This window comes from Typha angustifolia, chromosome 13 (assembly GCF_048772165.1).
Source record: "Typha angustifolia cultivar Huaian chromosome 13, ASM4877216v1, whole genome shotgun sequence".
Lineage (NCBI taxonomy): Eukaryota > Viridiplantae > Streptophyta > Magnoliopsida > Poales > Typhaceae > Typha > Typha angustifolia.
In genome coordinates, this window is record NC_133251.1 from 2,457,329 (window position 1) to 2,484,609 (window position 27,281).

Genomic DNA, 27,281 nt, shown 5'->3' on the forward strand with positions numbered 1-27,281 from the left:
CGACAACAAGCACATAATTTCATAGGGAGCAGAAAAGGAGTAGTAACAAGAACTTAAGATGTGAGTGCAACATCAAGACTTGGAACTAGTGGAGACATTGGAGGACAAGATAAAAACTAGAAAGTGAAAAGAAGAGAGACATGAGAAAAAAGAGAGAGAGAGAGAGAGAGGGGGGACAAAGAGAAAAAAAAAGAGAATGAGAAAAACTTCTAGAATAGTCTTTCCTCTCTATCTAACTAATTATTTGGGGATGTGAAAGGAGAGAGAGAGAGCAAAGCCATCAACAGTAACAATCTCAAGAAAGGGAAGGAAAAAAAAAAAGTCGAAATTCTAGCTAAGAATGAAAATTAAATATTTTAACGCAAGCACCACACTTAGTTATAAGTAATAATAAGAGGGGAAGCAGCCGAGACTTAAAACCAGCAAAGATATGGAGAGGAGGATCGGGTGGAGATTGGTAGAAAGATAAGAGGAGAGCAAAGAGAGAAATACAGATAAATAAAAGTGAGAAATCCATGGGAAAAAACTTCTCCTCTCTATCTAAGCTATTTGGCTATGAGAGTCGAGAGACCGCAAAGCCACTAGCGGCAAGGTTGACGAACCTTCGAGAGAGAGAGAGAGAAAAGGAGGAAGCCGAAACTCTAATAAAGTCGTCTGCTCTAGCAGACGGAAATGGAATACTTCAATGCATTAGCATTGCCGTGGGCTGCCCCTAATCCTTCCTTAGTTAAATAGGGAAGACAAACAAACCGTTGACAATTAAAGAGTTCTTTTTTCCCCTCTTGGGAATGATCACTTAAAGGGGGGATGATTATATATATAATTCCCACAATTACAAGAAAGAAGAAAACTGAAAACTAGAGCAAGGTCTTGTTGGTTATCCTATCGCCGATCTCCTTGTCGTTTTCCGTAGTTTTACTGTCACTTCATCTTTATTCCAAGTGGCAGAGTGGAGAGGCAGCAGAACTGCAGAAGCAATGGATGCCCAAAAGATTGCTCAGTTAAAAGCCTTCGTCGACTACTGCCAGTCTAATCCGTCCGTCCTCCACGACCCACCTCTCGCCTTCTTCAAGGACTACCTCCAAAGGTTCTCTTTTTCTCGTCTTTTTCTTGCAACATTTTTTCTTGGTAAAGTTTTGGAATTTGTTGCATTCTTGTGGATCTTTTGGTTTTGATGGTCCTTTTCTACCCTGTTTCAGCCTCGGCGCTCGGATTCCTCCCGACCCAATACCGGTCAGTTAATCCTTCGCTCTCTTCCGTTGGTTTCGATTGCCTTTTGGATTCTTGAAGTGGGTTTTTATCGGATTGTGTTCTTTTGGTTAGAAAAGATCGGTTCTTTTCTCTCGGACTCCTTCCGACCGAATATCGGGATTCTTCGGTAATGTATGATAGAGGATATGGATCGGATCATCTTCTTCCCGTTTCTTTTCACAAATAACAAGATAATAAGAGAAAAAAGTGAGGGCGTGAACTAGTATAGAATTTCAATCAACCATGACTTCCTTCAAGGTTATATAGAACTTTAAGAACCAAACACTACAGAGAGAATGGTTACATTAGGGCACCTTTCTGGTGTCATGAAGCAATTCAGCAAGTGAACTTATGTAATCTTCATTTCCTTGTGGTGCCTTTCACCTAAACTGACTCACTTTTTATTATCAGTACATTGTGTCTTTTCCATAGGGCATGTCTATTGTTTTATGTTCCTGGATTCATCAGAATGATAAATGGATGGATTTTTAAATTAAACAAAAGGATGGAGCCCAAAGCATGCATGCAGGGATGAAACTTTAAGATTCAATAAGTGTGACTAGTTTGTTATTTATACCAGGTTTTGAGAATTTATTTTTTTAAGTTAAAGGATGGAGTGCATATTTTCATTGACAAGTATATTGAAAAACTTCCTATTTGTTAGAAAGTTAGTGCTGTACTATTATGAGCCCTTCATTGTTAGCAAATTACAGAGAGACAACATCAAATCTGAAGGTTATAGTGGCATGGCAAAGGATAAGGAGGAGTATTCTACTAAGAGCCCGGAAAAGAAGGATGATTATGCTAAATTTGAAGATGAAATTGTTGAATCAGATGTCGAATTGGAGGGTGAATTGATGGAACCTGACAATGATCCTCCCCAGAAGGTCTTTTTATGATACAAGTGACTTGACAAAAGTAACATAAACTAATTCTTTCTTGTTTGAATTTGAATTAAGCTATTCTTCTTTCCTCAGATGGGAGATCCCTCTCTTGAAGTTTCTGAAGAGAGTCGAGATGCTGCTCAAATGTGCAAAGCAAAAGCTATCGAAGCAATATCCGAGGGCAGGATATCTATATTTTAATGTATATTTCTTCCTTAATTGCCTGACATTCTTAAAGTTCAATAATAATATACACTAGGTAAACTGGAAGAAGCTGTTGAGCATCTAACAGAGGCTATCTTTCTTAATCCAACGTCAGCTATCCTTTATGCAGCTAGAGGTAGAACTAGTTGTTATATAGTTCTGTTTAGTTGGTTTTAGCTTCCTTTCCTCCAATTTTACTTCTATTAGATTCATCAAGCTCATCCTCTTTACTTTGCAGCTGGTGTTTTTGTCAAGCTGAACAAACCAAATGCCGCTATTCGAGATGCAGATGCAGCATTACAGGTGTTAATCCCTCTTGTAAAAGCATTCATACCTAGTGGGTTGGATTTACATGTCAGAGATAGTAAATTACTTTATCCTACTTCCTAATAAGGTTACCTGTGTAGATAAATCCTGACTCTGCAAAAGGCTATAAATCTCGAGGAATGGCAAAATCAATGTTAGGAAAGTGGGAAGAAGCTGCTAAGGACCTTCATCTGGCATCAAATCTGGATTATGATGAAGAGATTAATTCAGCGCTTAAAAAGGTGATAGCAAATCTGTAAGTGCTGCAAATTTTAAGAAGCACACTGTCAATAGTACTAAGACTTAAATCATGGTCTGCAGGTTGAACCCAATGTTCACAAAATTGAGGAGCATCGAAGGAAATATGAACGCTTGCGGAGAGAGAAGGAAGTGAGAAAAGCTGAACTTGAAAAGCAACGTAGGCGTGCTGAAGCTGAGGTAGTTATGCTGATTTAAAAGATCACACGCTGAATATTTCTTTGATTTGGTAATGTCATCACATCTTTCTCAGGCTGCATATGAAAGGGAGAAAATGGAGGAATCTTCCAAAAGCAAAACTTCTGTAAGTTTTATGATGTCTGTTTCCCATGTTTCTAACCTTTGTTCCTATGATCTTTAATGTTTTCAGTTCTCCTTATGTTGTATGTGGCAAGCTAATATGAACTTTAATTCATTAACTTCTGTTATTAAGCAGGATCCTGATAATGTGGATGCTTTACAAGAAGGTATCACCAATTCAATTTTCCTCGCTCTTTTAACTTCCCGTTTCTCTTGTGCATCTGAATGATATCCTTATTATGTGCATCAAGCATAATTTTGATTTTGGCTAACATATAGTCAATGCCTTCTCTGCTAAAACTTTGAGCAATTATAGATCTTAGTGATGCATTCCTAATTTTTCCTAACAATGATCACAGGCATATTCACATGTATTTAAGGTGTAATAATTTTCTTCTCTAGCTTGATGTTCTATGTACATTAGTTGTTGTGTTGTTTCCCACACAAAACCTTGCGTTCATATGCGGTGTATAGATTTTTGTGTTCAGAAAATCAAAATTTAAAGCTAACAACTGGCAGCGTCATGTTGGATCATAATTGAATCTTGGTACCGTTAGTTCAACATATTGAATTACTTAATATATTTTTCAACTGAAGTTTGGAAGTAGAGAGTTTTTCCTCCTACAATTCAGTCAAGAAATGGTTTGTCGAGGCAATGACTGGGTTCTTATGTCCTTTCCTTGGGGCTGTCGTTCATACAAATACATTAGTCACAATACCTTGGTATCCTCGAGTTTTGTTTTTCTTGAAGAGGTTGTGATAAGCCAAATAAAAATTGCATGAACAGAGTAAAAACTGGTGATGTTGATTGATCGGCATTTACTTGATCTATCCTTCTGCCAACCTGAGAAAACTGAGGAGAAGTTTGGTGACAGAAGACTAGTGTAGCTTTCCTGGAGGAGCTAGTTGGTGTGGGTTGTGGGGCACAGGACAGGAGTGGTGGAGTGCAATGCTATTGTCATCAGTTGTAGTTGAGGAATGATGAGTAGCCTTAGAACTCCTGGAAGGAGATTAAGACAGAGACAGAAGGTGATGTAGAACGGCTATTTCAATGGAGAAGAAGAAGGCAAACCTATAGAATCCAGCAATAAAAAAGAAGGAAATGTTGATAATCTCAAAATCTCAAAATATTCATTAATTTTAAATGTTAACATGACACGCCTTTATATAGGCAAACCCCAAAAGGGCAAAAGACTAAAAAGCCCCTTAAATAAAAGACGAAAATACTCTCATAAAATCTCTCTTATGACTTGTCGCCCAACCAAAGCATCACTGAATGGGCTTCCCTCTTGCATTTATGCGAGTACACATGCTTGAATGTGGTGTTCGCGCCGGCTCTCCCGGAGGACAAGATTTATCAATTGAAGCTCCTTATGCGTGATCTACGTGATCTACGATTGACCACCTCTGTCTGACCGTCAGTTTAAGGATGATAAGCTGATGAAAATTTTAATTTTGTGCCTATCATTTGCCAAAGTTTTTTAGAAGCAACTTGAGATCGAACATTCCGATCTGACACAATAGTTTTAGGTATACCATAAAGTTTGATTAGATGGTCAAAATAGAATTTCGCAATATTCGAAGCATTATAGGTTTTAGCGCACAAAATGAAATGAACCATTTTTAGAAAAACAATCTACAATCACAAAGAAAGAGTCGTGCTTGCAAAAAGTATGTGGTAAATCAAGTACAAAATTCATACTCACATCTTGCCACGGATAGTCTAGTACAGTACATGGAGTGTATAGGCCAGTGTTTCGTTTGTGATGTTTAGTCAATCGACAAGTATGACATTGATTGATTACTTTGATTACATTATGTTTGAGACTCGGCCAATAAAATTGGCGTTTCCCTTCTTCAATGGTTTTATCCAGTTCGAAATATCCTGAAAGGCCACTAGTGTGAATTTCCCAAACAAAAAAATCGCGTACAAATATATGAGGTATGCAAGGCTTTGAATAATAACCTATCTTGGTTGGAGTAGTTGTTTAGAGATACATTTACATTATTTGACAAGGTGAGGTAGGCTTCTCCAAAATTAGGCAATGAGGTATAATCTTCTTTTAGCTTGTCAAATCCCATGATAGTGATACTTGTGATGGAAAGAAGATTGACTCTGTGCATCAGCTGCCTTATTTTCAACTTCGACCCTATGTTTTAGAACAAAAGTGTAATCTTTGTAAAAATTAAATCGAGCCACCATGATGTGCATTGAGCTTCTTTTGAGAGTTGAGGTATCAAGGGCTTCATGATCGGAGTGTAGCACAACTTCATGATGAGTGTAAATAGTGATACTAGTAGCCCAGAGCTGGGATAACCGCATAAATTTCTTCATCATACATGAAATACTTTTGATTTGTCTCATTCAACTTTTTGCTAAAATAGGCAACCTGATGGCATTCTCGACTAAGGATGCCGCCTATCCCAATCCTCGAGGCATCATATTCTACTACAAAAGTTTAGAGAAATCAAGAAGGCGCATAACATGAGCTTCCATCATTCTCCTCTTGATTTCCTTAAAAGCCTTATTTGTAGACCGAGACCATTGAAAGTCGCCTTTTTTAAGGCAATTAGTAACTAGGGAAATGAATGTATTGAATCCGCGAATAAAAAGTCGATAGAATGTAGCAAGTCCATAAAACTGCGAATATCGTGAATGTTTTGGGTTTTAGGTCAATCAATAATTGTTTTGACTTTCTGCGGGTCAATGCATATTCCTTTAGATGAAATCACAAACCCTAAGAATACAACTTGATCTACAAGAAGGTGGAGAGCGAGGCATACTTGACGCAAATTATCTAAATGTTGGCTATAAATTAGGATATCAAAGTACACTACCAAAAATTTGCCTATGAATGGTCAGTGCACTTATGTCATAACTCTCATAAATATGCCGGAGCCTTAGAGAGAAAGGCATCACCAACCATTCATACATTAGTTTGGAATGCAGTTTTTCATTCATTTCCTGGATGGATCTTGATATGGTGGCGACCATTTTTTAAATTGATTTTAGAAAAAAAATGCCATCATATCAAGTATATCATCAAATCTAGGAATTGGAAAATGGTACGTTATCCTATTGATGCACATGCGCGGCCACGCTACCACAAACTATCCTTTTTTTGGTGTTAAGTAGGGACGCGACATGGACTTAGGCTCTCAGTAACGATCATTTATTTAACATCCTATTTATTTTTCATTGTACTTCAACATGTTCAGTGGGAGTCATTCGATAATGAGGCAAATTAGGAAGAGAAGCTCTAGGGACCAGATCGATGACATATTGAATATCACGCATAGGTGGCAAATGGTCTGACAGCTCTTCAGGGAAAACATCTTGAAATTCTGCCAAAAGAGAAGCTACTTTTTCAAAAGGTCGAGTAATAGTGTGATTCTCCACTTGGTGGGCCCATAAGGCAAATATGATGGATTCTTGGTTCACCTCCTTTTTAGATTCTTTGAGATTTATGATGTGCAAATCCTTTTGATTAGTAGCGTCCTTTTTGTTATCTTTATTAATTAGTTTGAGGTGCATATGTTATTTTTGTTAGCTTAGTGTTTGGATATATGGTTTCATATTGATAACGACGTCGTTGTGGCCTTGTGGGAATTGGTTAGGAATTCTTTCTTGGTAAGGCTGATTAGGAGTATGTCGAGGGGTGTCAATGTCGGGATTGACATGCGCAGCTCCCATATTGGAAGCTTCCGCATCACTCCCATTCCTAGGTCTCTCATGACAAGTGTCAAGAGCCTCGAGGTGGGCATTGATATCATCAAGTATGGTGGCATATTTCTCGAAGGATATTTGAATGATTTTTTTAATATCAACCATAGCGTTAGGTTCCATAACAGACTATGATTGAGAATTGAAAACTACCCAACCACTATGAAGGTTCATGCTAAAGAATTTTCTACAATGATAATGCAAAGAGAAATGCGACAACTAATGCTAATAATGCAATGATATGATAAGAGATAGCAGTGAATCTCAAATAGTAAGCAAGGAAATAAACTAAGTTTGATTTTAAGAAATTTTTAGTCGGAGCAATTGTTAATTCCACAATTAACTATAATCCAGTAGTACACACCCCGTAATCAAAACGGTAACCCAGATGTAAGATTTTCCCTCTAATCAAGCTAATTATCTTGTTAATATCAAGTTTAGTGGTTCAACAGAAATGTAGAGCAAAGGACTATTATTTAGTGGTAATGGCACTCAGTTTTGCCTTCACAGTTCAAAAGAAATATTTTCACATAAAAATTAAGACAAAGCTACCAAAAATGATTAAGTAACATCAACAAGGAAGGATGTACCTGTTTCAACGTAACCTCTGGAGGTGCGCACCATGACTGTTGTAGCAAGATGAAGGTGGATCAATGCTAGCAACAACAGGAAGAGAAGGAAGCGGCTGCGACAATAGGGGAGGCAATAGCGGGCGGAGGAGGCACTGGTGGTGGCAACAGGTGGAGGAAGCGGCAATGTCAATTAGCAGGTGGAGGTGGCGTTGCAGGTGGAAAAGCGGCGAGGCAATGTAGGTGTGGTCGATAGATAACAAGGCCGACCAAGTCTCCCAACGGCTAGTGGAGGCGACGGTCAGGGGCGATCAGGCAGTCGCAGAGGAGTGCCTCGGAGATTGCGCGACAGATGACAACTACGTCATGGCGATGTGGCTCAAGGGCGGAGGCAGCGAAGCAACGTGGCGATCTTTGAGGAACTTCAAGTATGGTGGATAGTGATATTGGCAATGACAGTATCAGTGGAGAGCATTGCTGGAAGCAGCGGTGTTTGTAGAGGGCGGTGTTGGCGATGACGACGTAAATGGCAAAGGTGAAGTAAATGATGGAGATTGACTCGCTCAGGAAGGAGAACTAGTGGCTTGAGGAGATGGAGAAAGGAGGAGGGTAGAGGGTAACCTCCGGTGGTTGGGTGCCTGAGGGTCGTTGTCAAGTTGTGGGTGGGTAGGTTAGAGTTTGTGTATTAGGAATTTGGGGAAGGAGATGGTGATCATGTGAGAGGGAGGGTGCGGTTTAACAGGTCGGATTGGAAGAGGAGTCGATAGGTTTGGATTAATGGGTTGAGTGGCAATTAATGGACTTGGATTGAGTTTGGTTTAAATGGAAAAGAGAAACCTGAATTTCGAAATTTGAAAAAGGAAAAAAAGGCAGTTTGAAATTCAAAAGATTTAGCTGTTTGGGAAGATTTAATTAAATATGACTTAACCAAAAATTAAGAAAACAGTTGAGATAATTAAGGAAAAACAGTCTTCTAAATTTAATTTTTGAAAATTTTAAATTGAAATTCAGAGATAAAGGGAAACAATGAAACTAAATTTTGGATTTCTTTTTTCAAACAAAGATGTTCTCTTTTATTTCTTGATCTACAATGGAAAGAAAGGTTGATTTATTGAATAACACATGAGCAACTCACTTTTAATGATTTTTGAGTCTCACGTGGAGATCCCGCGGTGGTGATGGATCCTTCTTGTTCCTCGCTAATGATGATCAATAGTTTCAACGGAGAAGACAAACTCACAAAATCCACTAAAGGGCTATTGGAAACCACTAAGAAAAGAGAAGGAAAAGTTGATAGTCTCAAAAATCTCAAAATATTCCTTAAATCTAATGATAACATAACGCACATTTATGTAGTCAAACCCTAAAAGGATAAAAAGACTAAAAAACCCCTCAAGCAAAAGACTAAAATACCCTCATGTAAAGAATCTCTCCCTCACGATTTGTCGCCCAACCAAAGCATTACTGGATGGACTGCTAACCTGTGCCTGCGCGAGTATACGTGCCTGAGTGTGGTCTCCGCACCGGAAGTCAGCAGTTTAAGCTAATGTGAAGGTTGTGGGGGAGGGCATAGAAGAAGAGGGACTAGTAGCAGCCTTGCAAGGATGGACTAGGAAAAAGAGGATGACTGAGGAAGAAAATGGAAAAGCAGATTTATATTGTAGTAGGATGGCAAAATCTAGACTGGAAGATGCATAAAGAATGAGAGAATGAGCAGTAAGAACCTATATTTTTTTGGGCATGTGTGTACGATGTTTGAATGTGCATGATCTTTTAGGCATAAAGGGTCACGAGGTTTGTAAGAATGGGAGACTGAGCTATGCTCTTTTAGGCATAGCTGTAACAATAGATGCCATAAAATCATCGGGAAGTACTATCAAGTTATTGCTGGCAATAATGAATTGTGAGTTGACATGATGCTAATTCAGTAATTACGAGGAAGAAATGTTACGATTTACTTTGGAATTTAAGTGCTAGTTTACAGAGGCAAATTTGTTCTCTTGGTCAGGTATTTGCCTTGCTCTATATGTTCTCCTTAATGACAATATGCTATGATGACCTGCTGTTATACATGAAACTGTACACTATGATGCTCGGACAGCAAGTGCATATAATCTTGTGAAATTCCGTAACTTGTTCTTTTTAACCCTTCTCTCTCCTAGGATTCTATCAAGATATACATTTTTGTTCTTGTTTGAGAGATCTTGGATCCATGGTTGCCCGTACCATTGCTAGCCATCTTCATCTTATATGTTCTGATTGGCAGGTTCTGTGGTCAGTATCCACTCTTCTAGTGAACTGGAAACTACGTTCAAGTCTGCGTCGAAGTTGTGCAGATTGACCATTCTATATTTCACCGCAACATGGTGTGGCCCCTGCCGTTTCATGGCACCTCTCTACAAGAGCTTAGCAGAAAAGCACCCCAAAGTTGTGTTCCTTAAAGTGGACATAGATGAACTAGGGGATGTTGCTCATCGCTGGAACGTCACCAGCGTGCCAGCATTCTTCTTTGTGAAAAATGGCAAAGAGATCGACAGGGTTGTCGGCGCCGATAAGAGCAACCTCGAGAGAAAAATTTCACAGCATGCTTCTGTGTCATGAATTGGTGAATAAAGCTATGCTTGTTGTGCTGCTCACATAATGAAAGGCGTCTTGTGAACAACAAATACTAAGATATATGCATAAATTAACTTGTCTGTGTACTGGTAAAACTTGTTTCTGCTTCGAATCTACTTGTGTAATAAATACTTCAACTGTTCGACATCTGCTATGTTGAAATTAGAGCTGGTATCAGCCCATTTCTTCATTTTTTTAATCTTATAAAACCAAATGCTGTTAGTGGCTTGTCATGATCATAGTACTCTAAGTATGAGGAACAATGACTGCAGTTTGTCTACAAATGATGGAAGAAAGAGTGAGCCAGTTTTCACATTGAAAGGGATCGATCGATAGCTCTCTCTATCTAAGATTCCGTTCAACTCTCTCTATGGGTCTTTCTAGTTTCTTTAATTTTCTAAACTTACTGAACTTAATTCCTTGCCAAAATGTGTTCATTTGCATTTATTCCTTCAAATATGGATATAGATATAGATGGTCGCCCATTTTGGATAATGATGATGATGATGGCTTTGTTTGCTCATCCATGAATGGCCATAAATGGTGAACACCTGTGATGAACTCCATGAACGGAAGAGTCCACAGGTAGGAGATGAGAGTGACGTGTCCAAGTGCCCATCGTCTAACCGCGTCCCCCAAAATCGTTTAGGGGTCTTGGCGCGTACTCCGAAGTCAACCCGAAAGATCTAGAGAGAGACAAAAGCCCCCCTAGTGTGAGGTCAAAGTCAAACAAGTTCTGGAATCTTTAGCTTCTTCCATTTGGTCAAAGTCGGCTCATTTTGTTGCGTGATGAGATCGAAGTTTACGATGCTCCAGACATGCATACATACATACATATATATACATATGGGTCTGATGGATTGAGTGAGCTCAGAATGGATAAGATCATAGAAAGACTTGAGGTAAGAGATATAAGAAAGAAGTGTATTGAATAAATGAAATATATTTGCCATTCCTCAGTTCTAGACTATGAAGAAGTAACCAGGGAATTAAGAACTACAGTGACATGTTATCATGTATATTGGATCTGAAAGCCAAGTTATATTTGACTCTATATTCAATTACCTGATTTAGATTATTTAAGTTGAGTCTGGTGGGGTTGAGGTTGGATAATCAAATCAATCTTTGGTTGGTGTGAATGGTCAAGTTAAAATTTATAAGACGACTTGGTAAAAGAAAATTTAAGTTTTAAAATTGTTCTTCAAACTAATGTGAAGAAACTAAACAACTACTAATAGAAGCCATCATTTTTTTGTAATATGTTTAATTGTGATTAATTATTTTATAGTTTAAACAATTATATATTTTTTTGCCCATTTATGGAGAGCTATATTGTGATAGAGAGATGCAAATTAAATAAGACATGAGGCTTGGCTTAATAGATATAGAAGGATAAAAGAGGGAGAAACTACATTTGGTTGCAAATTTTAAAGAATCAGAAATGACTAGTAAATATCAATAGAGAAAATATAATAGTGGCACTCAAAGATTAATTTAAGTTTCAACATAATCATAGAGGTTAATTTATAAATGACCCTAATTAAGAAATACAGTGTTGTTCACAATATAAGAGATGGCAAATGGTAAAAGTTGATAAAATTGTGTCACTTTCATGGACTAACCAACTAGTTTTTCAATTAGTTTTTCTTCTTGTATTCCTTCCAGCAGAGCAAGTTCACTAGTGCCCTTAAGTTTAATAATTACTTTCTCTTCATAACCTTTTTATCTTCAAATGATTTGAGCACACACCCAGCTTACAAGTGTCCAAAAACTTCCATTGCATCTTTGCCACCTTTCAACATTCTCATGCTCATGCGATATGTTATTCACAACCCACTAAAAAACTAAGTGATATCAAATTAAATCTATCATATATCCATTTGCATGGGGGCTAATCATTCACCATTCAATCATGCACTTCTCATTTCAATGCAACTTGCAAGTTGCAACTTTACTTATATATATATATATATATAGATATATAGCTGCCTCTTTTTATACATTTTTTTATTGTTTCTTGAAACAAATATTACAGATGGAGAGAATAAGATCAAAAGAGCTCCAATTTCCAACTCTCCTGATCCAAGCCAGTCCTCTGATTTAGTCTCGCATCTCCATCGCCAGAGCAGAAATCCCAGCCCATCATCTCATCCATCCCCATGATGTACATAGACTCTGGCCACTCCATGCATGGGAACAGGATGTCATCAGCTTGAACAGAGGAGTTGGAGGAGGAGCATGAGGAAGATGATCCAGAGGAAGAAGAAGAGATTGAGGCAGAGGAAGCACAGGGGAGTATGATCTCATCTGGTTGAATCATGGGCACTTCGTCAGTGCAAAACCCAGGGGATCTGCTAAGTAGTGCATCAGCTTCATCATCTAAAGACCCAAGTGGTTGTTGTTGTTGTTGTTGTTGCTCTTCTTGTTGATTTGGGAGGTGATCAGGTGGAGTTATGGGGCTGTGGGTGAGAGGATCAATCCCCATCTTTCTAAGCTTCTTCTTGATGTGGGTGTTCCAATGGTTCTTTATCTCATTGTCAGTTCTTCCAGGGAGGTGAGCTGCAATCTTAGACCACCTGGCTCAAAGAGGAACACACAAGAGTTTGTCCTTCAGCAAATTAAAGCTAACAAAGATGAAGTTAATGGACGAAGACGATCGATCGAGGACCTATTCCCAAGCTGCGCATGGAGGTCAATCACCATCTTCTCCTCAGACTCTGACAGCAATCCCCTCTTCAAGTCTGGCCTTAGGTAATTTGTCCACCTTAACCTGCAGCTCTTCCCACACCTTAGCAAGCCTAAAAATCCAACATTAACACCCCCACCCCCCAAAAAATCAACAAGTTAAAAACAAATTCATCAAAGACCCAGTGGAGGAAGAAGAGGAGTAGTTTTTAAGAGATCGACCTGCAAGCTTCGGGACAGCTCTCCAGCAGCATTGGCCATTGTTGAGGATGAAGGCGATCAACTTCTTGTCCTCCTCGGCTGTCCATGGACCCTTCTTCAATCCAACCTTATCACAGCATGGTTGCCTTCCCATCTCTATTACTGCTATTATTATTATTATTATTATTATTTTCTCTTTGCAACCCCAAGGAAGTAATAAAACCTTTTGAGACCTCCCCAGAGACAGAGGGAGAGAGAGAGAGGCATCACCACCTTGCTTTATATCTTTATAATTTGGGTTTGGACATCCACACGTGTCGAGAAGGGAGGGTGGCGTGCTCGCACGTGGGAGTCAGTTTCCGAAAGCGCCACCTCATCCGCTCTCTGGCCTTGCTTTGCTTGCAATATCTCGTCAAAACTTAAATTAAATTAAGAATTTTCTTTTTGTAGATATTAAACTTACCTTTAATAATTATATCGAGCTTCTCTATATACTTTGACTCTCCCATCTAGATACAACCTCCCAAATATTATCGCAAGATGTGAAATAAAAAGAGAAAAAGAAAAAACCTAGTATTAATTTATTCAATCTATAAGAGCTAGCATGCATATAAAGAAAATGAATGATAGTTTAGTGATCACGCTGTTTGGTCTCATCAGTTCTTACGGCGAAGGTTAGCTTAATGACTTAATTAACTAAGAAAGTTGCATGGATTTTAGCAATAGAATCCGTGGAGTTTCCAAGATGGCACACGGTAATGAGATGAATTTATATATATATATATAATATATATATATATATCAAGTAGATCACCGAGTCGCAATTGTTTTTCCTTTAATCTGACCGTGGAATTAATTCTTAGGTCAACCATTTCCTCATCAAAATTGTCAAATATTCCCTTCCTTTTTTTCAACATGATCATTATTTGTCAATATTAATGGGAAGAAAAAACTTGTCACATCTATAAGTTAGTGAACTTCTGCCAAACTTTTCATTAATCTTCGTTAGAAGTATATATATTATGTCTTCCTGACCTATTATATCGTAATATTAGATGTTAAAAAACTAACTCTGAGACCGTGTTAGATTAATAATTAGTTAATGACAAAATTTAAATTAAAAGATAGCGGACGCTTGAATCTTAGGGGTAATCCTAAGATACTTATGCATGGATTGAACTAAAGCAATGCATGACATAATAATAAGATAGGAGGGGGACGAGGTGACAGTACCTTGGGTCTAAACTCTTGAATACACATTCACACAATGAATGGGGGGATTTTAAGCTCTCGTGACCACCTCTTTATTCCATCCCTACTTATTAACTTCCATCATAACTCTAGAGAAATTAATAAAAAAGCATGCAGATAGTAGACGTGTGTTATTATCCAGAGTTAGTGCGTTAGAGACATCCTCCACGTGAACCTGTGAACTTTCTAGTGGATAAAATTTTCTTGGCTTATATACATTTGTATATTAAAAGAAAAATAAACATGGTTTTTGTATGTATATATGATAAAAGTTGAACGGCACTTGTTAACTTTCTCAAAGATTATAGTATACCAATTTTACGTATAGTATCCCCTACTCTACTCCATGACAGAGAGTAACATCTCTCTCTCTCTCTCTCTCTCGTTCTACTTCCCTTAGAATCTAATTAATGAACTTAGATAAGGAGTAGTCTTCTTACGGTTCTTTTCCAGCTTGCTTCTGCATGGGCTTTTCTCCCATGGAGACATAACATTTAACGTAGTCTTTACTCCACCAGAGACTTGAAAGCAAGGAGGCAAAGCTTGTAGGAGAGCAAGTATATGTAGATCTCGAGCAGTCTGTGTCATCAACTTCTTGCAGTTGGAAGCTAGTGAGCTAGCTAGTATTGATTTGTCTCACTATAATTTGATAAGGAGCTTCATGGAACACGAAGCGAACTATCCTTTTGATACAAACAAGTAACAGACTTATCCTCTTAATAAGACCGGCTCTGATAGCAACCAAGCTAAATAATAGACACCCCCCCCCAAAAAAAAATATTATCTATTTATTTTAATATCTCTTAAATAATCAAGCTTGATCATGAGCCGGTTCGATATATCTTTAAAATAATATATATATAATATATATGTTGCTATTTTGTCTAACAGCCCTTACTTTATATATATTTACAGAAGGTCAGAACCATCTTATAGATACTTTAGGTTTTCTGGGCCAAACTTTGGATGGGCCATGCATGCCATGATTCATGGCAATTAAGCATCAACTCCTACATCTTCTTAGCCTTTGTTTTAGGCTTACATTCTTCTTCTTCTTCTTCTTCTTCTTTGATCAGCTTAGATCTTTTATCAAGATACTGAGTACTTTTCAGAAATTTTTTCCTAGATTTTAATACTTGTTGCATTTTTTTTTTCAATTTTGTTTAATTTTCAATTTGGAATTCAACTTGCGGACCAAATTAATTATTCAAATATAATTTAATCTCGAATTGTTTGATTTTAATCTTACTTACTGAAGCACAATCAAACTAAATAAAAAAAAAAAATCTTTATTAGGCTGCTGCGATTTCATACACCCGTGGCTACAGAGGATCGGAATGTTGGATAAGAGGAGATACTGTTCAAGGCTTGGGAGGGATAGAATGACGGATAACGAGAAGCGATGGCGATGAGCTCCTCCTACACTATGCTACCTTCTCCAACCTCTTCGTCTTCTTCTCCAAAACCCTTCGTATCGAGTTGCTCTCTATCGAAGGCGACTCAGCTCTGCTACCATGGAGCCAACTCCATGCACCGAAGCGTTTCAATCCGGAGATTCTCCGGCCTACGGCTCTCCGACTCGGCCTCAAGTGACTCCCCTTTCAAGGATAAGGTCACTATTCATCACCTTATCCAACATGTGCTCCAATTCTTAACTCCATTTCGCTTCCGTAGTTAGGAAAGTGGTAGCAGAGGCGAGTAGAAGTAAGAAGAGATGCCCTTGATGTGTTTGATGTATTGGTTAGTCATAAAGATGACGTTTTGGACCAAAATTTCGACTGGCAGCCTTCAAATTTAGCTGAATTGTGGTTGTGTTGTATTTGTGGGCTTGCAAATCTGTGAAAGACAGTGTCCACTTGCAAATTGAGATAGTTGTCTTACTGTAGTTAGCAAAAAAATAGGAAATATATATAAAAAAAAACAATTACTGATAACTTTGTCATCTTGAATGTTTGACAGATCAAGGAGCAATTGGATGCATTTGTAGTCAACGTCAAGGATGCCCATGGAAAATTTCGGGGTTTCAGGTTAGTTTTTTAGGTCCCGCAATGTTGTGAGCTCATCTGTTAATATGTTCTTTTTGTATCGTGACTTACTTAACATTTTGGTTTTCCGTTAACTTTTGTACTAATTAAACCATTAGTTGATTCTATATTGTTTGAGCAAAACATGACTCTTCATTATAAATTCCAAACTAAGATTATGATAAGGGGAGGAGATATGCATTTTTCCTTACTTGAGATCTTAATAATGACCCAAGAGAGATCTATTTTCCTTTCAAGATTTTTTTCCCTTTCGTTCTGATATGGAGACTAATTAAATTCTGGAGATGATACCTTGTTCTCACAATGAACTCCCTATGCTCAGTGATAATGTATGTTATAATAATATGTCATATTAAGCATTCAATTTATATATATTGAAGCACTATTTTTTTATTGATCGTGATATTGTGCTAAGAATGTAGATCTTACATTATCTGTAGAATACCAACTAGGAAGTTTTTCCAAGCCCATCCAAGTTCCATGGTTGTTAGAAGCAATTATCCTCAAAATGCTGATCTTCCGCGCTACTACTCAAAGAGGGAGAAGAAACCATTTCCTATACCTATATTGGAGTTAAGACGTGCAGCAAGAGAGAGGTTAAAAAAGGCCAGGGGAAAACCCAGGAAGCCAACACCACCTCCACGAAATGGTATGTTAGTTCGAAGCTTAATACCAGTCGCATATGAAGTGCTGAATGCAAGGATCTCACTGATCAACAACTTGAAGAGGCTTATGAAAGTAGTGCCAGTGCATGCATGCAAGTAATTTTTTTCTATACTGCTTTTTTCTTTTTCTATTGTTCAGTTTTCTTCATATTCATATTTCAGTCTTGCTTTTTAATACATTTCGGGTTTAGGGTTTATGTCCAGTCAAATAATATATCGTATCATTTATGAAGCACATATGGGAAAATGCAACATAGTTGCACAAAATAATGACACAAGCCTGGTAGGACGTAGTAAAGCAGGGTGCGACCAGGAATATTATGTAGCTAGATCTTTAAATCTTGTATCCATCACATCTTTTATTTCCTTCTACTTCAGCTGGATGAGAGGAAATTCCTTCATGTCTTATTTTAACGGGGGAAATCTGATCATATAGGAACCTACCTCTCTTTCTCTTTACAATTCCTAAGAATGTGAAACACATTTTAGAGTATAAAGAATTTTGTGATGCTAGCGCCAAACCAGGGCATTGAGAATTTCTTAAGCTTATCGCTCGGACATTATTACTCAAAGAGTTATGAAATCTTAAATTCCATAGATTATTTTCCTTCTAATAAAATCTATTAGCAAACTATATAAATATCCACTTAACATGTCAAAATTGAAATGCTAACTCCCAATAATCGAAAGAAATAATCCCCAAACATTTCAATAGAATGTGTTGATGGCCAACAATCATCACAAAGAGATCAAATACCTGAGAGAAATGTCAAACATGTAAACATGCATAATGAACAAACATCTGTATCCATCACACATGCCTTGTTGAAATATTTGTGTTTCGTTAAATGATATATATCTGGAAAAAATGGAGTTAGTGGAGTTTTCAGTTGTCGGAATGTTCAGGTCAATAGCTAGAGAATCATTTAAAATTTGCTATCAGTGGAAAATCTTTTCTGAAATATTCTTTTGCAGGTATTGTAATGAGATACATGTGGGACCCACTGGGCATCCATTCAAATCATGCCGAGGTATGCGATCTGATATCCGCAAGGGCCTGCATCAGTGGTCAAGTGCCTCAGTGGAAGATGTCTTAGTGCCAATCGAAGCATACCATCTTTTTGACCGCCTTGGCAAGCGAATCTCTCATGAGGAGAGGTTCTCCATTCCCCGAGTCCCAGCAGTAGTGGAACTCTGCATCCAGGCTGGTGTGGACCTCCCTGACCTGCCCACTAAACGTCGGAGGAAGCCTGTCATTAGAGTAGGGAAGAATGAGATCATTGACGCAAATGAAGATGACCTCCCTGATCCTGAGCCTGATAAATATAAGCAGCCCATTCTGCATGAAGTACCTGACAGCAAGATAATCCCTCCTTCCACCTCGGAGGAGACGGTTTTGCTTTGCGAGGAGACGCTAGAAGCATGGGAAATCCTGCGGAGTGGTGCTGACAGGCTCATGAGGAAATATGCTGTGAGGGTGTGTGGATACTGCCCAGAGGTGCATGTTGGGTTGAGTGGGCACAAGGCGCAGAACTGTGGGGCGTTCAAGCACCAGCAGCGTAATGGACAACATGGTTGGCAGGCGGCAGTGCTTGATGACTTGATACCTCCTAGGTTTGTTTGGCACATGCCAGAAACTGGAGAGGAGTTGCAGAGAGAGCTCAAGAGCTTCTATGGGCAGGCACCTGCCATAGTAGAAATATGTATGCAGGGTGGTGCAGAGGTGCCGGAGAACTACAAGTCTACCATGAGGCTGGATGTTGGTATACCAAACAATCTAAGGGAGGCTGAGATGGTGGTGTGAAACACAGATAAGGCTCCGTATATTTTAACTGAGAGTGCCGTTAAGGTCGTGCAAGAACCTGATGATATTCCTCCTCCCAGTTTTCCAAACACATAGATGAACCATTTCAAGTTATTTGTAGATAGCTTAAGTTTTGTTCCTGAGTCAGTAAAAGATAAATGAAACAGCCATAATCACTCAGAGATGCAATTATTTGGGCTGTAATATATCCTCCTAGGTCAGCACATTGGTCAGATTTATGCATCTATTGCAGCTGTTATCATCCACTTGAATACATAATAAGAATACTGTTTGGCTGAATTATTCAAAAACTTTCCTTTACGATGGCTCACTTGCACTTCTCGCTGGATCAACAAGACAGAGCTTGAACATGTCAAGACAAAGTTTGCTACATTGTTTTGAGCTGATTCAAGGTATTAGAGATACCATGTTAGTTGAAATCAGATTGATTTGAGGTCTGCAGACTACATATGTAACTGCATACGTTGAGAGCACAGCCACGGGGGACACCCATTCTGCAATTGAAAACTATAAACCTCGGATCATCAACACAACCAGAGCTTGAACATGCAGAAGTTTTATTTTATTTTCTTCTTTAGCTTACAAAGATAAAAGAATTGCGAAAATGGAAAGCTTTCACAAGCTCAGGCTATCAAAGCAATGGCTTCTCTATTTTCTGAGCACAAGCCAAAAAATTTAGGACGAACATTTGTAATAAAGCATTACAAGGAATACAATTAACCAGTGTGCGACCTGTTTACAAATAAAGCTAGGCAAAGCAAAATGTGAACTTGCGAACAATCTACTGAATAGACGAGTTGCAAGCACTCTTATAATAGATGCCTTCAGCATATGACTATCTCAGAAACACAGACTAATAAAAAGGAAGAACGGCTAATCATTTCATGTCTTTTTTGAGTGCATACAATTTCACAACTCGTAGTCTCTCACATCTTCACAATCTTCTCAACAACAACGTGCAGGGTAAAGGTTACAGTATTTCGAGCATCTATGTTCATTTGGGGGGCTCTTCTTCTCTACTACAACTTCATTGTCTATGGGTCAATGGCTCAACAGCAGTCCGGAAGAGAAGTATATAGACCTTGTCAATGGAGAAGTACAAGAAACCTCCCAAAGAATGAGTGACATATGAACCAAAGCTCGTACCAACTATGCAGTGCCAAGCTGGTCCGTATGAGGAATCAAATTCCTGTAAGAAAATATGAAACATCATTCACATGTGAGGATTATATAAGAGGAAATTAACTGAGGATGCATCACTAATCGTTCTAAACATACAAAGGTCTGAAGCACCATTAGTGATGCCAAGGCAGTAATTTCAGGGAAAAAAAATCAAGTTAAATAAGTTTTCCTCTTGTCTCAGAAACCAAGAAAAAGGATCTATTACTCTCCAGGGGATGTTTTATAATATAATGGACAGTTACATAGAGTCAATCGTATGATCTAAACAGACAGAAGACAAGAAATCCTTTTGATTTTCGGTGCATCATTTCTATATAGACATTGGATATAGATGGATAAAACATGCTCATGTATCATACTCTCAATAGCCATTCAGTACAAGATCCCTTGTAAATATGATTTAAGAACAAGCTATAAGCCAATGGCAAGCTTTACAACAATTTTATGACATTGCTTAAGATTCAACCAGCCAAAGGATCTCTATGGTGCATATGAATAGAGTGGACCAAGTGTTCATCTGATATTTAATATAATTTTATACTCATATAAGAATAAAAGTATATAGATCGATAAAGAAAGCATAACTTAAGGACAAAAGGGGTGAAGGTGAGAAATACAAAAACAGAGGAAGTAGAGATGGTGATTAATGATAGTGAATGGGCTACTCCCTCGCCTCTTAAGCCCATGGAACTCCAGACAGGTAAGGAAATGAAGGTTAGATGGAATCTAATGGGACTGACGAAAGTCAGAAACTACGCAAGAGTACATAAGTGTCAAATAGTCTTGTACCTCTGGCACCTGAAACATAACTAACTCAATGCCACTTTCAACTAGGATTTTGTGACATTTTGGTTCACTGGTTATTCAATTAAAACTCCAGCTTTCATGTCTATAAAATTATCTTCTGAAACAGTTTTGGCATTTCCGTGGCTTCTGAGATTAGGACTCAGAACTCATTCTGCATTTACCACATGAATCTGCCAGCAGAAACACTTTCAGAAACTTATGAACATTCAACCAGAGGAATTGTTGCTATGATCAATAATAAAAGCAAGGGAAATGTAGACAATAACAACACACATGAGGAAGTATAAGACCTACCATCTAGGATGGTTCATTGGGCTTTACTTCTTCAACAAACTTTTAAGATTTTCAGATTTTTCAAAAACAAAAAGAAATCACGACAGGAATATCCATCCTTCACTTTAAGAGATTCAGTCACTTAGATGCAATATGATAGTACTATCAACATCAACAATCCAACAAATCACCCTTTTCAAAAATATATATGAAGAAGAGGAAATGGAGGTGTAGTACAAACTACATGAGAATAGCAACTACATAAGCAAATGCTTGTACAAAGTAAATGGCTTGTGCAGTGTCTCAAACAACTGTTGTGCTTGGGAAATTATTTTCTAATGTTGTGAAAGAAAAGACACATATCTCCAACTATTGCTGAGAGAGATTTATTGGTGGCAGCAACTGGGTTATACTTTATCAGAAATGGCACCCTTTCTTAACATTCCTTCGTAAAATACTGATACAGGCTATCAGGGAAACTATTGCAAGTCTCATAATTCATGAGTAAACCACCAAGAATACCAAGCATAAGAATTAAGTTGGTCTGCTTAAACTATGCAATTTAGTAATAACTATATTGTATTTTACAGGAGATCCTGGTCTTTCACTTGCCGATAGCATTAACAGGTCTAGACTTTGGTGTAACTATATCACATCCTCATGTTTCTACGCCGGAATCACAAAATTTAAATTTAAGAGAAAGTAAGGGAAAGAAGAAATAAATTAGGGCAAATACAAGAATTATCCAAAACAATCGTAATCGGTAAAGCATATATAGGGTTATAGAGAAGAAAAGCTCAAACACTAGCGAAACAAAACCAAGCTGATTAATAGCCTATCGCCGTTAGTTATACAAGATCAAATATTTCAGGGGCATCTCAAAACCCTAATCCGCCTCAACATCTCCAGAATCCACGGATTACCGATTAGGGTCTGAAACCGTCGGTTCCTACCGATCACGAGAACAGAAATGGAGAGCGGAGGCTATACCTTCTTAAGTGCGAGAGCGAGGCGCTTGCTATCGAGCTTGGCCATGGCAGCGAGCGTCTCCCTCGCGCACCGGAACGCGCGCTTCTGCAGCGCGGGTGGCATGTCCGAAGCCCTAATCCTAACCTTGTACTTCTCCTCCTGCGTCTCTCCTCCTCCTCCTCCTCCTTCTCCTCCTCCTCCTCCTCCTCCTCCCTCCTCTCCCCTCTTCTCCTTCGTCTCCTCCTCTTTCACCTCCTCCTCCTCCTCCTCCTTAAGCTTCGTCCTTTGGATTAGAGAGCTCAGGTACCGGCTCCTCCTCTCGAGCTCCTCCGCCGCCGACGCCATGCGCTTCTTCTCCTCTACCTCCTCTAAATCTCTCATCGCCTCCTCCTCCTCCTCCGGCGAAGCATCAGATCGGGGTGGATGAAGTGGATCTCTTCGTCCTCTCCCACTACTCCACCCTTGGATTCGCTCGCGCATGCAATGTGGAAGGCATTGGAGTCCCAAGTTCTTCTTAGTCTTTGCCCTCTCTTCCGCGCGTCGGTGAGGGAGGCGTTGGTCTTTGGAGCCAGTTGGGAGACAAGAGCGGGCCCGGTTGAAATTACTCTTGTGCCACTGCGCTTTGTCTTATATCTTATTTTAGTTTTAGCTCCTCTTTTAAAAACGCCCCCCTGCCCCCACCCCCAGAACCTAGTGCGGTCACCGACTACCACTGTACAATCTGTCAATCTGAAGCTCCCTTTTCTTTATCGTTAGAATGTCTCGAGTGGGTAAGCTCACCTCAGAGGTAAGCTAAAGTGGGCCTCCCTCGGATTCCGACGCCAGAGAAGGAAAATTACCGGTATGTCCTCCATTAATCAGCATCCAGGAGTTAGTTCACCGATCAGGGTGGGGAATCTCGTCAGCCACGTGTCCGCCAGAACACCGCAAGCGTCGCCGCATCAGACGGCGGAGACTGGACCCTTTACCTTCCATCGCGCGCAATGCCAACGCCTGATCACAAAATGATCGTGGGCGTCGTAGCTTTCGCGGGGTTCCTTTTGTTTCGCAAAATTCTCGGATGGTAATTCAAAGAAAAGTTAGGGGTAAATACGCTAAATTTCCGGGGTAAAGGAGGCGTGCATCTCCCTGCGGGTCATACGAATCAATCGGTCGGCTGGGGAGGCAGGGGCCGTTGCTGCGTTTGAAAGTCTGTCGGTGAATAGCTATCTGGGATGGGACCCACACTGAGGTGAAAGGACGGCCCATGGGCCATAGTTCTCATATCAAATGATTTCATTTGTTCTTGGAGCTTGCCGTCGAATATATTAAACGTAGATTTTCAAAAACCTTGGTAATCCTTTTAAAAAGTGCTTATAATAATTATTTTATTTAAAAAAAAAAAAAAAACAAGGTTCGGAACTTTTCTGTGTCCTTATAAATGCTGCCAAAATATTGCTGGTACTTCGCATAGTTACAATTGGATCTAAATCAAGTGGTGATGATTAATTATAATATTTCTTATTTTCTTTATATTAAGTTAAATCTAGCTTCCTATATGAACCGACCCGGTATACCGGATCTCCCGGTCCGGGTTCCTTCCGCACGGATATATTATATGCACAGCGATAAAATATTCCAATAAGAAAAGAAAAGCGGAAAAAAAACATCAATCGAAACAAACTATATAAACCCCCATCCGATGGAGATAGAAGAGTAAGGCGACTTCTTTACTCCTGTCGACGAGATCCGTCGCCGACTTCTCTGGGGATTCGTTGGATATCTTCTCGTTGCGCCGCGATGGTCTACATCGTCTCCTGGGACGAGTTCGTTGATAGATCCGTGCAGCTCTTCCGCGCGAATCCCCAATTGGTGTGCAATTTAACGCTCCCCCCTCTTAACCCTAGTTCTTGTTTCCGATTCGATTCTCGAGATGTGATGTTGACTTTCAATCCCTCTAATTGATGCTAGTGTCGGTATGCGATGAAGTATAGGCATTGCGATGGGAAGTTGGTCCTCAAGGTCACCGACAATCGCGAGGTGTGCCTTAAGTTGTGATCTTTCTTCTTCATAACTGTACGATTGAGGGTTATCCATTGTAGTGGAAGATTGAATTGGAGTTAGTTTTATCTATGAAATCTTGCGCCTTTGTCGTTAATTTTGATGTTTGAGTTATAATTAGTCACGTTACAACTATTTTTCCTAGTTTACTATGTTATTAGAATTGCACATGCATCAATTTCTTGGATATCTATCTGCCCTTACACTTTACTTGGTTCTGTTCCAGTAGTAGCTTATTACTTCAACTTTAGGATGTGACATTTTGGCAAAGTTTGGAAGTATGGGTACTCCATAGCTTATTACTAGTCATATCCCTCTTTATCTTTAGGAAAAGAAAAATTTACGACCTGTTATGGTCGTGGATGCAGGGAAAGATGCTTTTTTCGTGTGGAAGAAATGAAAGTTGTGGGAGTGTTGCATGATGGATCTATAAAACTGTGATGCTAGAGGTTCAAGGGAGTCATAATGATCACAAATTAGGAAGTTAGTAGATTAAACATGCATAACACTGTTGATAAAAGACAATGAGCTTGAATGCAAATGGATTTATTTTGAAGTAATGGATGACTAAAATGATGTAATCAACAGTAAGGGAGTGTGCAGCACACAGAGTAACGATAGAAATAGATTACAAGAAGAAGCAGAAAAGAAAAGAAGTAATATCTAGACGACACCTAGATATAAAACTCTTCTAAATGTGATTTTGGAGCTAAATAGTGAGTCAGAATTGTATAAATAATTATGTCCTCCTGCTTTGTTGAATCAATTAGTTCTCAAGGCTGCTAGTTGTGAACTCACAAATGCAAGTTATGTTCACTAGTTGTATATAGGAGTACCTTGTATAGGACATGTAGAAGACGTAGCGATACAATATATATGATCAATATTTGGTTAAGTTTATAGTGCTATGCTAACATGGTTAGTTATCAATTTGTGTCAATGTCCTACATCAGAGTTTTAGGGTCATCTAAGTGCATATTCTGGTATCTGATTTTGAGTGCTATGTGCTTTTTCAGATACTTCTTCATATTTTCGTGAGCTATATTGCATGTTCTTTGAGAAAGTAATTCACAGTAAGATATTCTGGTGAGAGATTATCCTGGTGAAAATTGGATATAGATTATCTTGCGATTGAATATCTAAGACTAAAAGATCTATTGTGTAGGTCCGAAAAATCTGCATATTAAACGTTAGGAAGACAAAATGATGTGCTTGCATTTGAAAGGTACCAAATTTCATCATTTATAGGTAGGTAGGTAGGTCTTGTCTTGTTTTCAATGAAACAGGGTCTTTGTGACCTTTTCAAAAATAAAGTTAGGTAGGTGTTGATTTGTTGAATCGCAAGGCTTTGTTGAACACAATCCAAAACAGGTGCAAAGTGATATGTATGTCAGAAATTTTGTATGTTGTTACAATCCAAAACAGGTGCACACTTGGGATCGGCTGAAACTAAGATCCATGGTTGTTTCTTTGGGTAAACCCTGATTAATAATGGAGGCAGTGAATTGGACATTTCAAGGAAGCCTGAGTCTTTGAGGAAATAACTCAAAGGATAATTCTCTGGTGATTCAATAGTTTGGATTTTAGATTTGGGAGATTGATACAATTACCACCAAAAACATTGTTAAAGTATATCTACAACATTCATTTGAGGTACTTATCGTTATCCGACAAAACAAAAGAGTCATGATCCAAGTGAACTCACTGCAAGCTTCCATGAAAAATATTTAGTAAAAGGATACTGGACACATGTGCTGATGGAAGGGGTGAGTAGTATATTTCATAAAAGGAGTAAGCTTATGAAGAAAGTTTCGATATCATACATAATGTAATTTTTTAGATTAGACAAAGACTCTTCTTTTTCTTTCTTCTAATTGTTGTAAATTGTAATTGCATGAGTTAAAGACGGCAGGTTGTATCTGTAGAATCCCAATTCATCCAGCTCACTTTATAAATCATGCTAACATGAGAACTATGAAATTGCAGTGTCTTAAGTTCAAAACTGACCAGGCCCAGGATGCAAAAAAGATGGAGAAGCTCAATAACATCTTCTTCACTCTGATGGCTCGTGGTCCTGATGGTATTATGTCTTGCTCATATCCAATACTGCCAGCTTATACTTTTTGAGGACCCAAATAGTTGTTCTTGCTTTCCCTTTTTTAGCAAGTCTTACCAACTTTTATCTTTACTGTGCAGTTGACATTTCTGAAGTATCAGGCAAGGAGCAGGCGGAGCAGCAGCCATCCAAGAAAGGAAGGGGGAGAAGACAGTAGAGTCAAGCTGCTTTGTTTTCCATTCCCAAAGGAATTGAAGAGTGTCGGGTGGGTGATTCTTGCCTTTTGCATGTGACCACATTGCACAAGGAGGATATATGGTACTTGTTAATCCGGCTACCCCCAGAACTTCTGGACTCGAAACACAAATAATGTCATGGCTTTTATCTCGAGTTTTTAAATTGAAGTTAATTAATGGATCTATTGTAATAGATATCTTCTGGTGAGTTATTATCCTTTGGTTCCAAATTAAAGACAAACACCTAACCTATCTTGTAATATGTTTTGATCTGACCACGTTGGCCGAGTCAGAGTTTAAGTCAGTCTAATTTGCTTATTGTCTTTAATTTTGAATTAAAGTGTGGTCTATAAACTTTTTTTCAAAAAAAAAAAAAAATTTAAAGTAGATAATCCGCATATCGACTCGATCCGCTAGGATTTTGCTTCTATAAATGGAAGTGTCATGGGTTAATTAGCATGAGTAGATGATATTGAGTTCAGTTATTTTTATTATCTCACGCATCTTTATTTTTTATTATAATCATTAAATCGTTTTTATCTTTGTACAAGTCGATTTTAACCATAGATATCTTTTTAAGCTTCTAAATTTTAGTCATCATTTTTCTCCATCAGCCATCCTACTTTATGATCGTCCACCACTATCCTTGGCTGTTTGCCATCTCTCAACGACCATCACAACGTAGTATAGTTATCAATTTTATCTAGAATTGATGTTTTCTCATTATTTTATTTTTAACTTTTCACTATAATTTCAGATTTATGTGAAACCATAACCATTAAATTTGTAACTCGTGATGCTGACACCTATAAAAATCTGTTACGTTCAAATCATGTACCAATTGGATCTTTTGGTGCCATCACCACCAATAGCCATCATCGATGATGAGTGACCAGCGCGAGCAATGACAATACTTGAATTCGTGGAGGAAAAT

At 38.6% G+C, this 27,281-nt stretch overlaps 5 protein-coding genes across 6 annotated transcripts; 3 read left to right on the forward strand and 2 right to left on the reverse strand.

Moving 5' to 3' along the window:
- The first annotated feature begins 588 nt into the window (after window positions 1–588).
- On the forward strand, window positions 589–10,302 carry LOC140774605 (TPR repeat-containing thioredoxin TDX). Of its 2 annotated transcripts, none has more exons than XM_073117669.1 (11): window positions 589–1,087; window positions 1,200–1,233; window positions 1,965–2,138; window positions 2,229–2,316; window positions 2,395–2,475; window positions 2,578–2,642; window positions 2,747–2,887; window positions 2,967–3,083; window positions 3,157–3,207; window positions 3,337–3,370; window positions 9,763–10,302. In XM_073117669.1, the coding sequence occupies exons 1-11, from the start codon at window positions 978–980 to the stop codon at window positions 10,095–10,097; spliced, it is 1,230 nt and encodes a 409-aa protein (XP_072973770.1). In that variant the 5' UTR covers window positions 589–977; the 3' UTR covers window positions 10,098–10,302. The 2 variants fall into 2 exon arrangements, with proteins under 2 accessions (XP_072973770.1, XP_072973771.1); XM_073117670.1 differs by having other exon boundaries at window positions 600–1,087; window positions 3,340–3,370.
- Window positions 10,303–11,987: 1,685 nt separating this feature from the next.
- Window positions 11,988–13,232, reverse strand: LOC140774307 (transcription factor MYB20-like). Its single transcript, XM_073117245.1, has 3 exons — window positions 13,020–13,232; window positions 12,781–12,910; window positions 11,988–12,688 (listed from the first exon to the last, which is right to left on the reverse strand). The coding sequence occupies exons 1-3, from the start codon at window positions 13,150–13,152 to the stop codon at window positions 12,163–12,165; spliced, it is 789 nt and encodes a 262-aa protein (XP_072973346.1). The 5' UTR covers window positions 13,153–13,232; the 3' UTR covers window positions 11,988–12,162.
- A 2,360-nt stretch (window positions 13,233–15,592) lies between these two features.
- Window positions 15,593–19,063, forward strand: LOC140773370 (APO protein 2, chloroplastic-like). The gene is made up of 4 exons (XM_073115884.1): window positions 15,593–15,861; window positions 16,209–16,276; window positions 16,735–17,055; window positions 17,935–19,063. The coding sequence occupies exons 1-4, from the start codon at window positions 15,652–15,654 to the stop codon at window positions 18,761–18,763; spliced, it is 1,428 nt and encodes a 475-aa protein (XP_072971985.1). The 5' UTR covers window positions 15,593–15,651; the 3' UTR covers window positions 18,764–19,063.
- Window positions 19,064–19,566: 503 nt separating this feature from the next.
- Window positions 19,567–22,627, reverse strand: LOC140773371 (uncharacterized). Its single transcript, XM_073115885.1, has 2 exons — window positions 22,037–22,627; window positions 19,567–19,973 (listed from the first exon to the last, which is right to left on the reverse strand). Exons 1-2 carry the CDS (start codon window positions 22,493–22,495, stop codon window positions 19,812–19,814), a joined length of 621 nt encoding a protein of 206 aa, XP_072971986.1. The 5' UTR covers window positions 22,496–22,627; the 3' UTR covers window positions 19,567–19,811.
- A 1,037-nt stretch (window positions 22,628–23,664) lies between these two features.
- Window positions 23,665–26,674, forward strand: LOC140773930 (signal recognition particle 9 kDa protein). Its single transcript, XM_073116722.1, has 4 exons — window positions 23,665–23,866; window positions 23,966–24,034; window positions 26,042–26,135; window positions 26,252–26,674. The coding sequence occupies exons 1-4, from the start codon at window positions 23,795–23,797 to the stop codon at window positions 26,326–26,328; spliced, it is 312 nt and encodes a 103-aa protein (XP_072972823.1). The 5' UTR covers window positions 23,665–23,794; the 3' UTR covers window positions 26,329–26,674.
- Window positions 26,675–27,281: the final 607 nt, after the last annotated feature.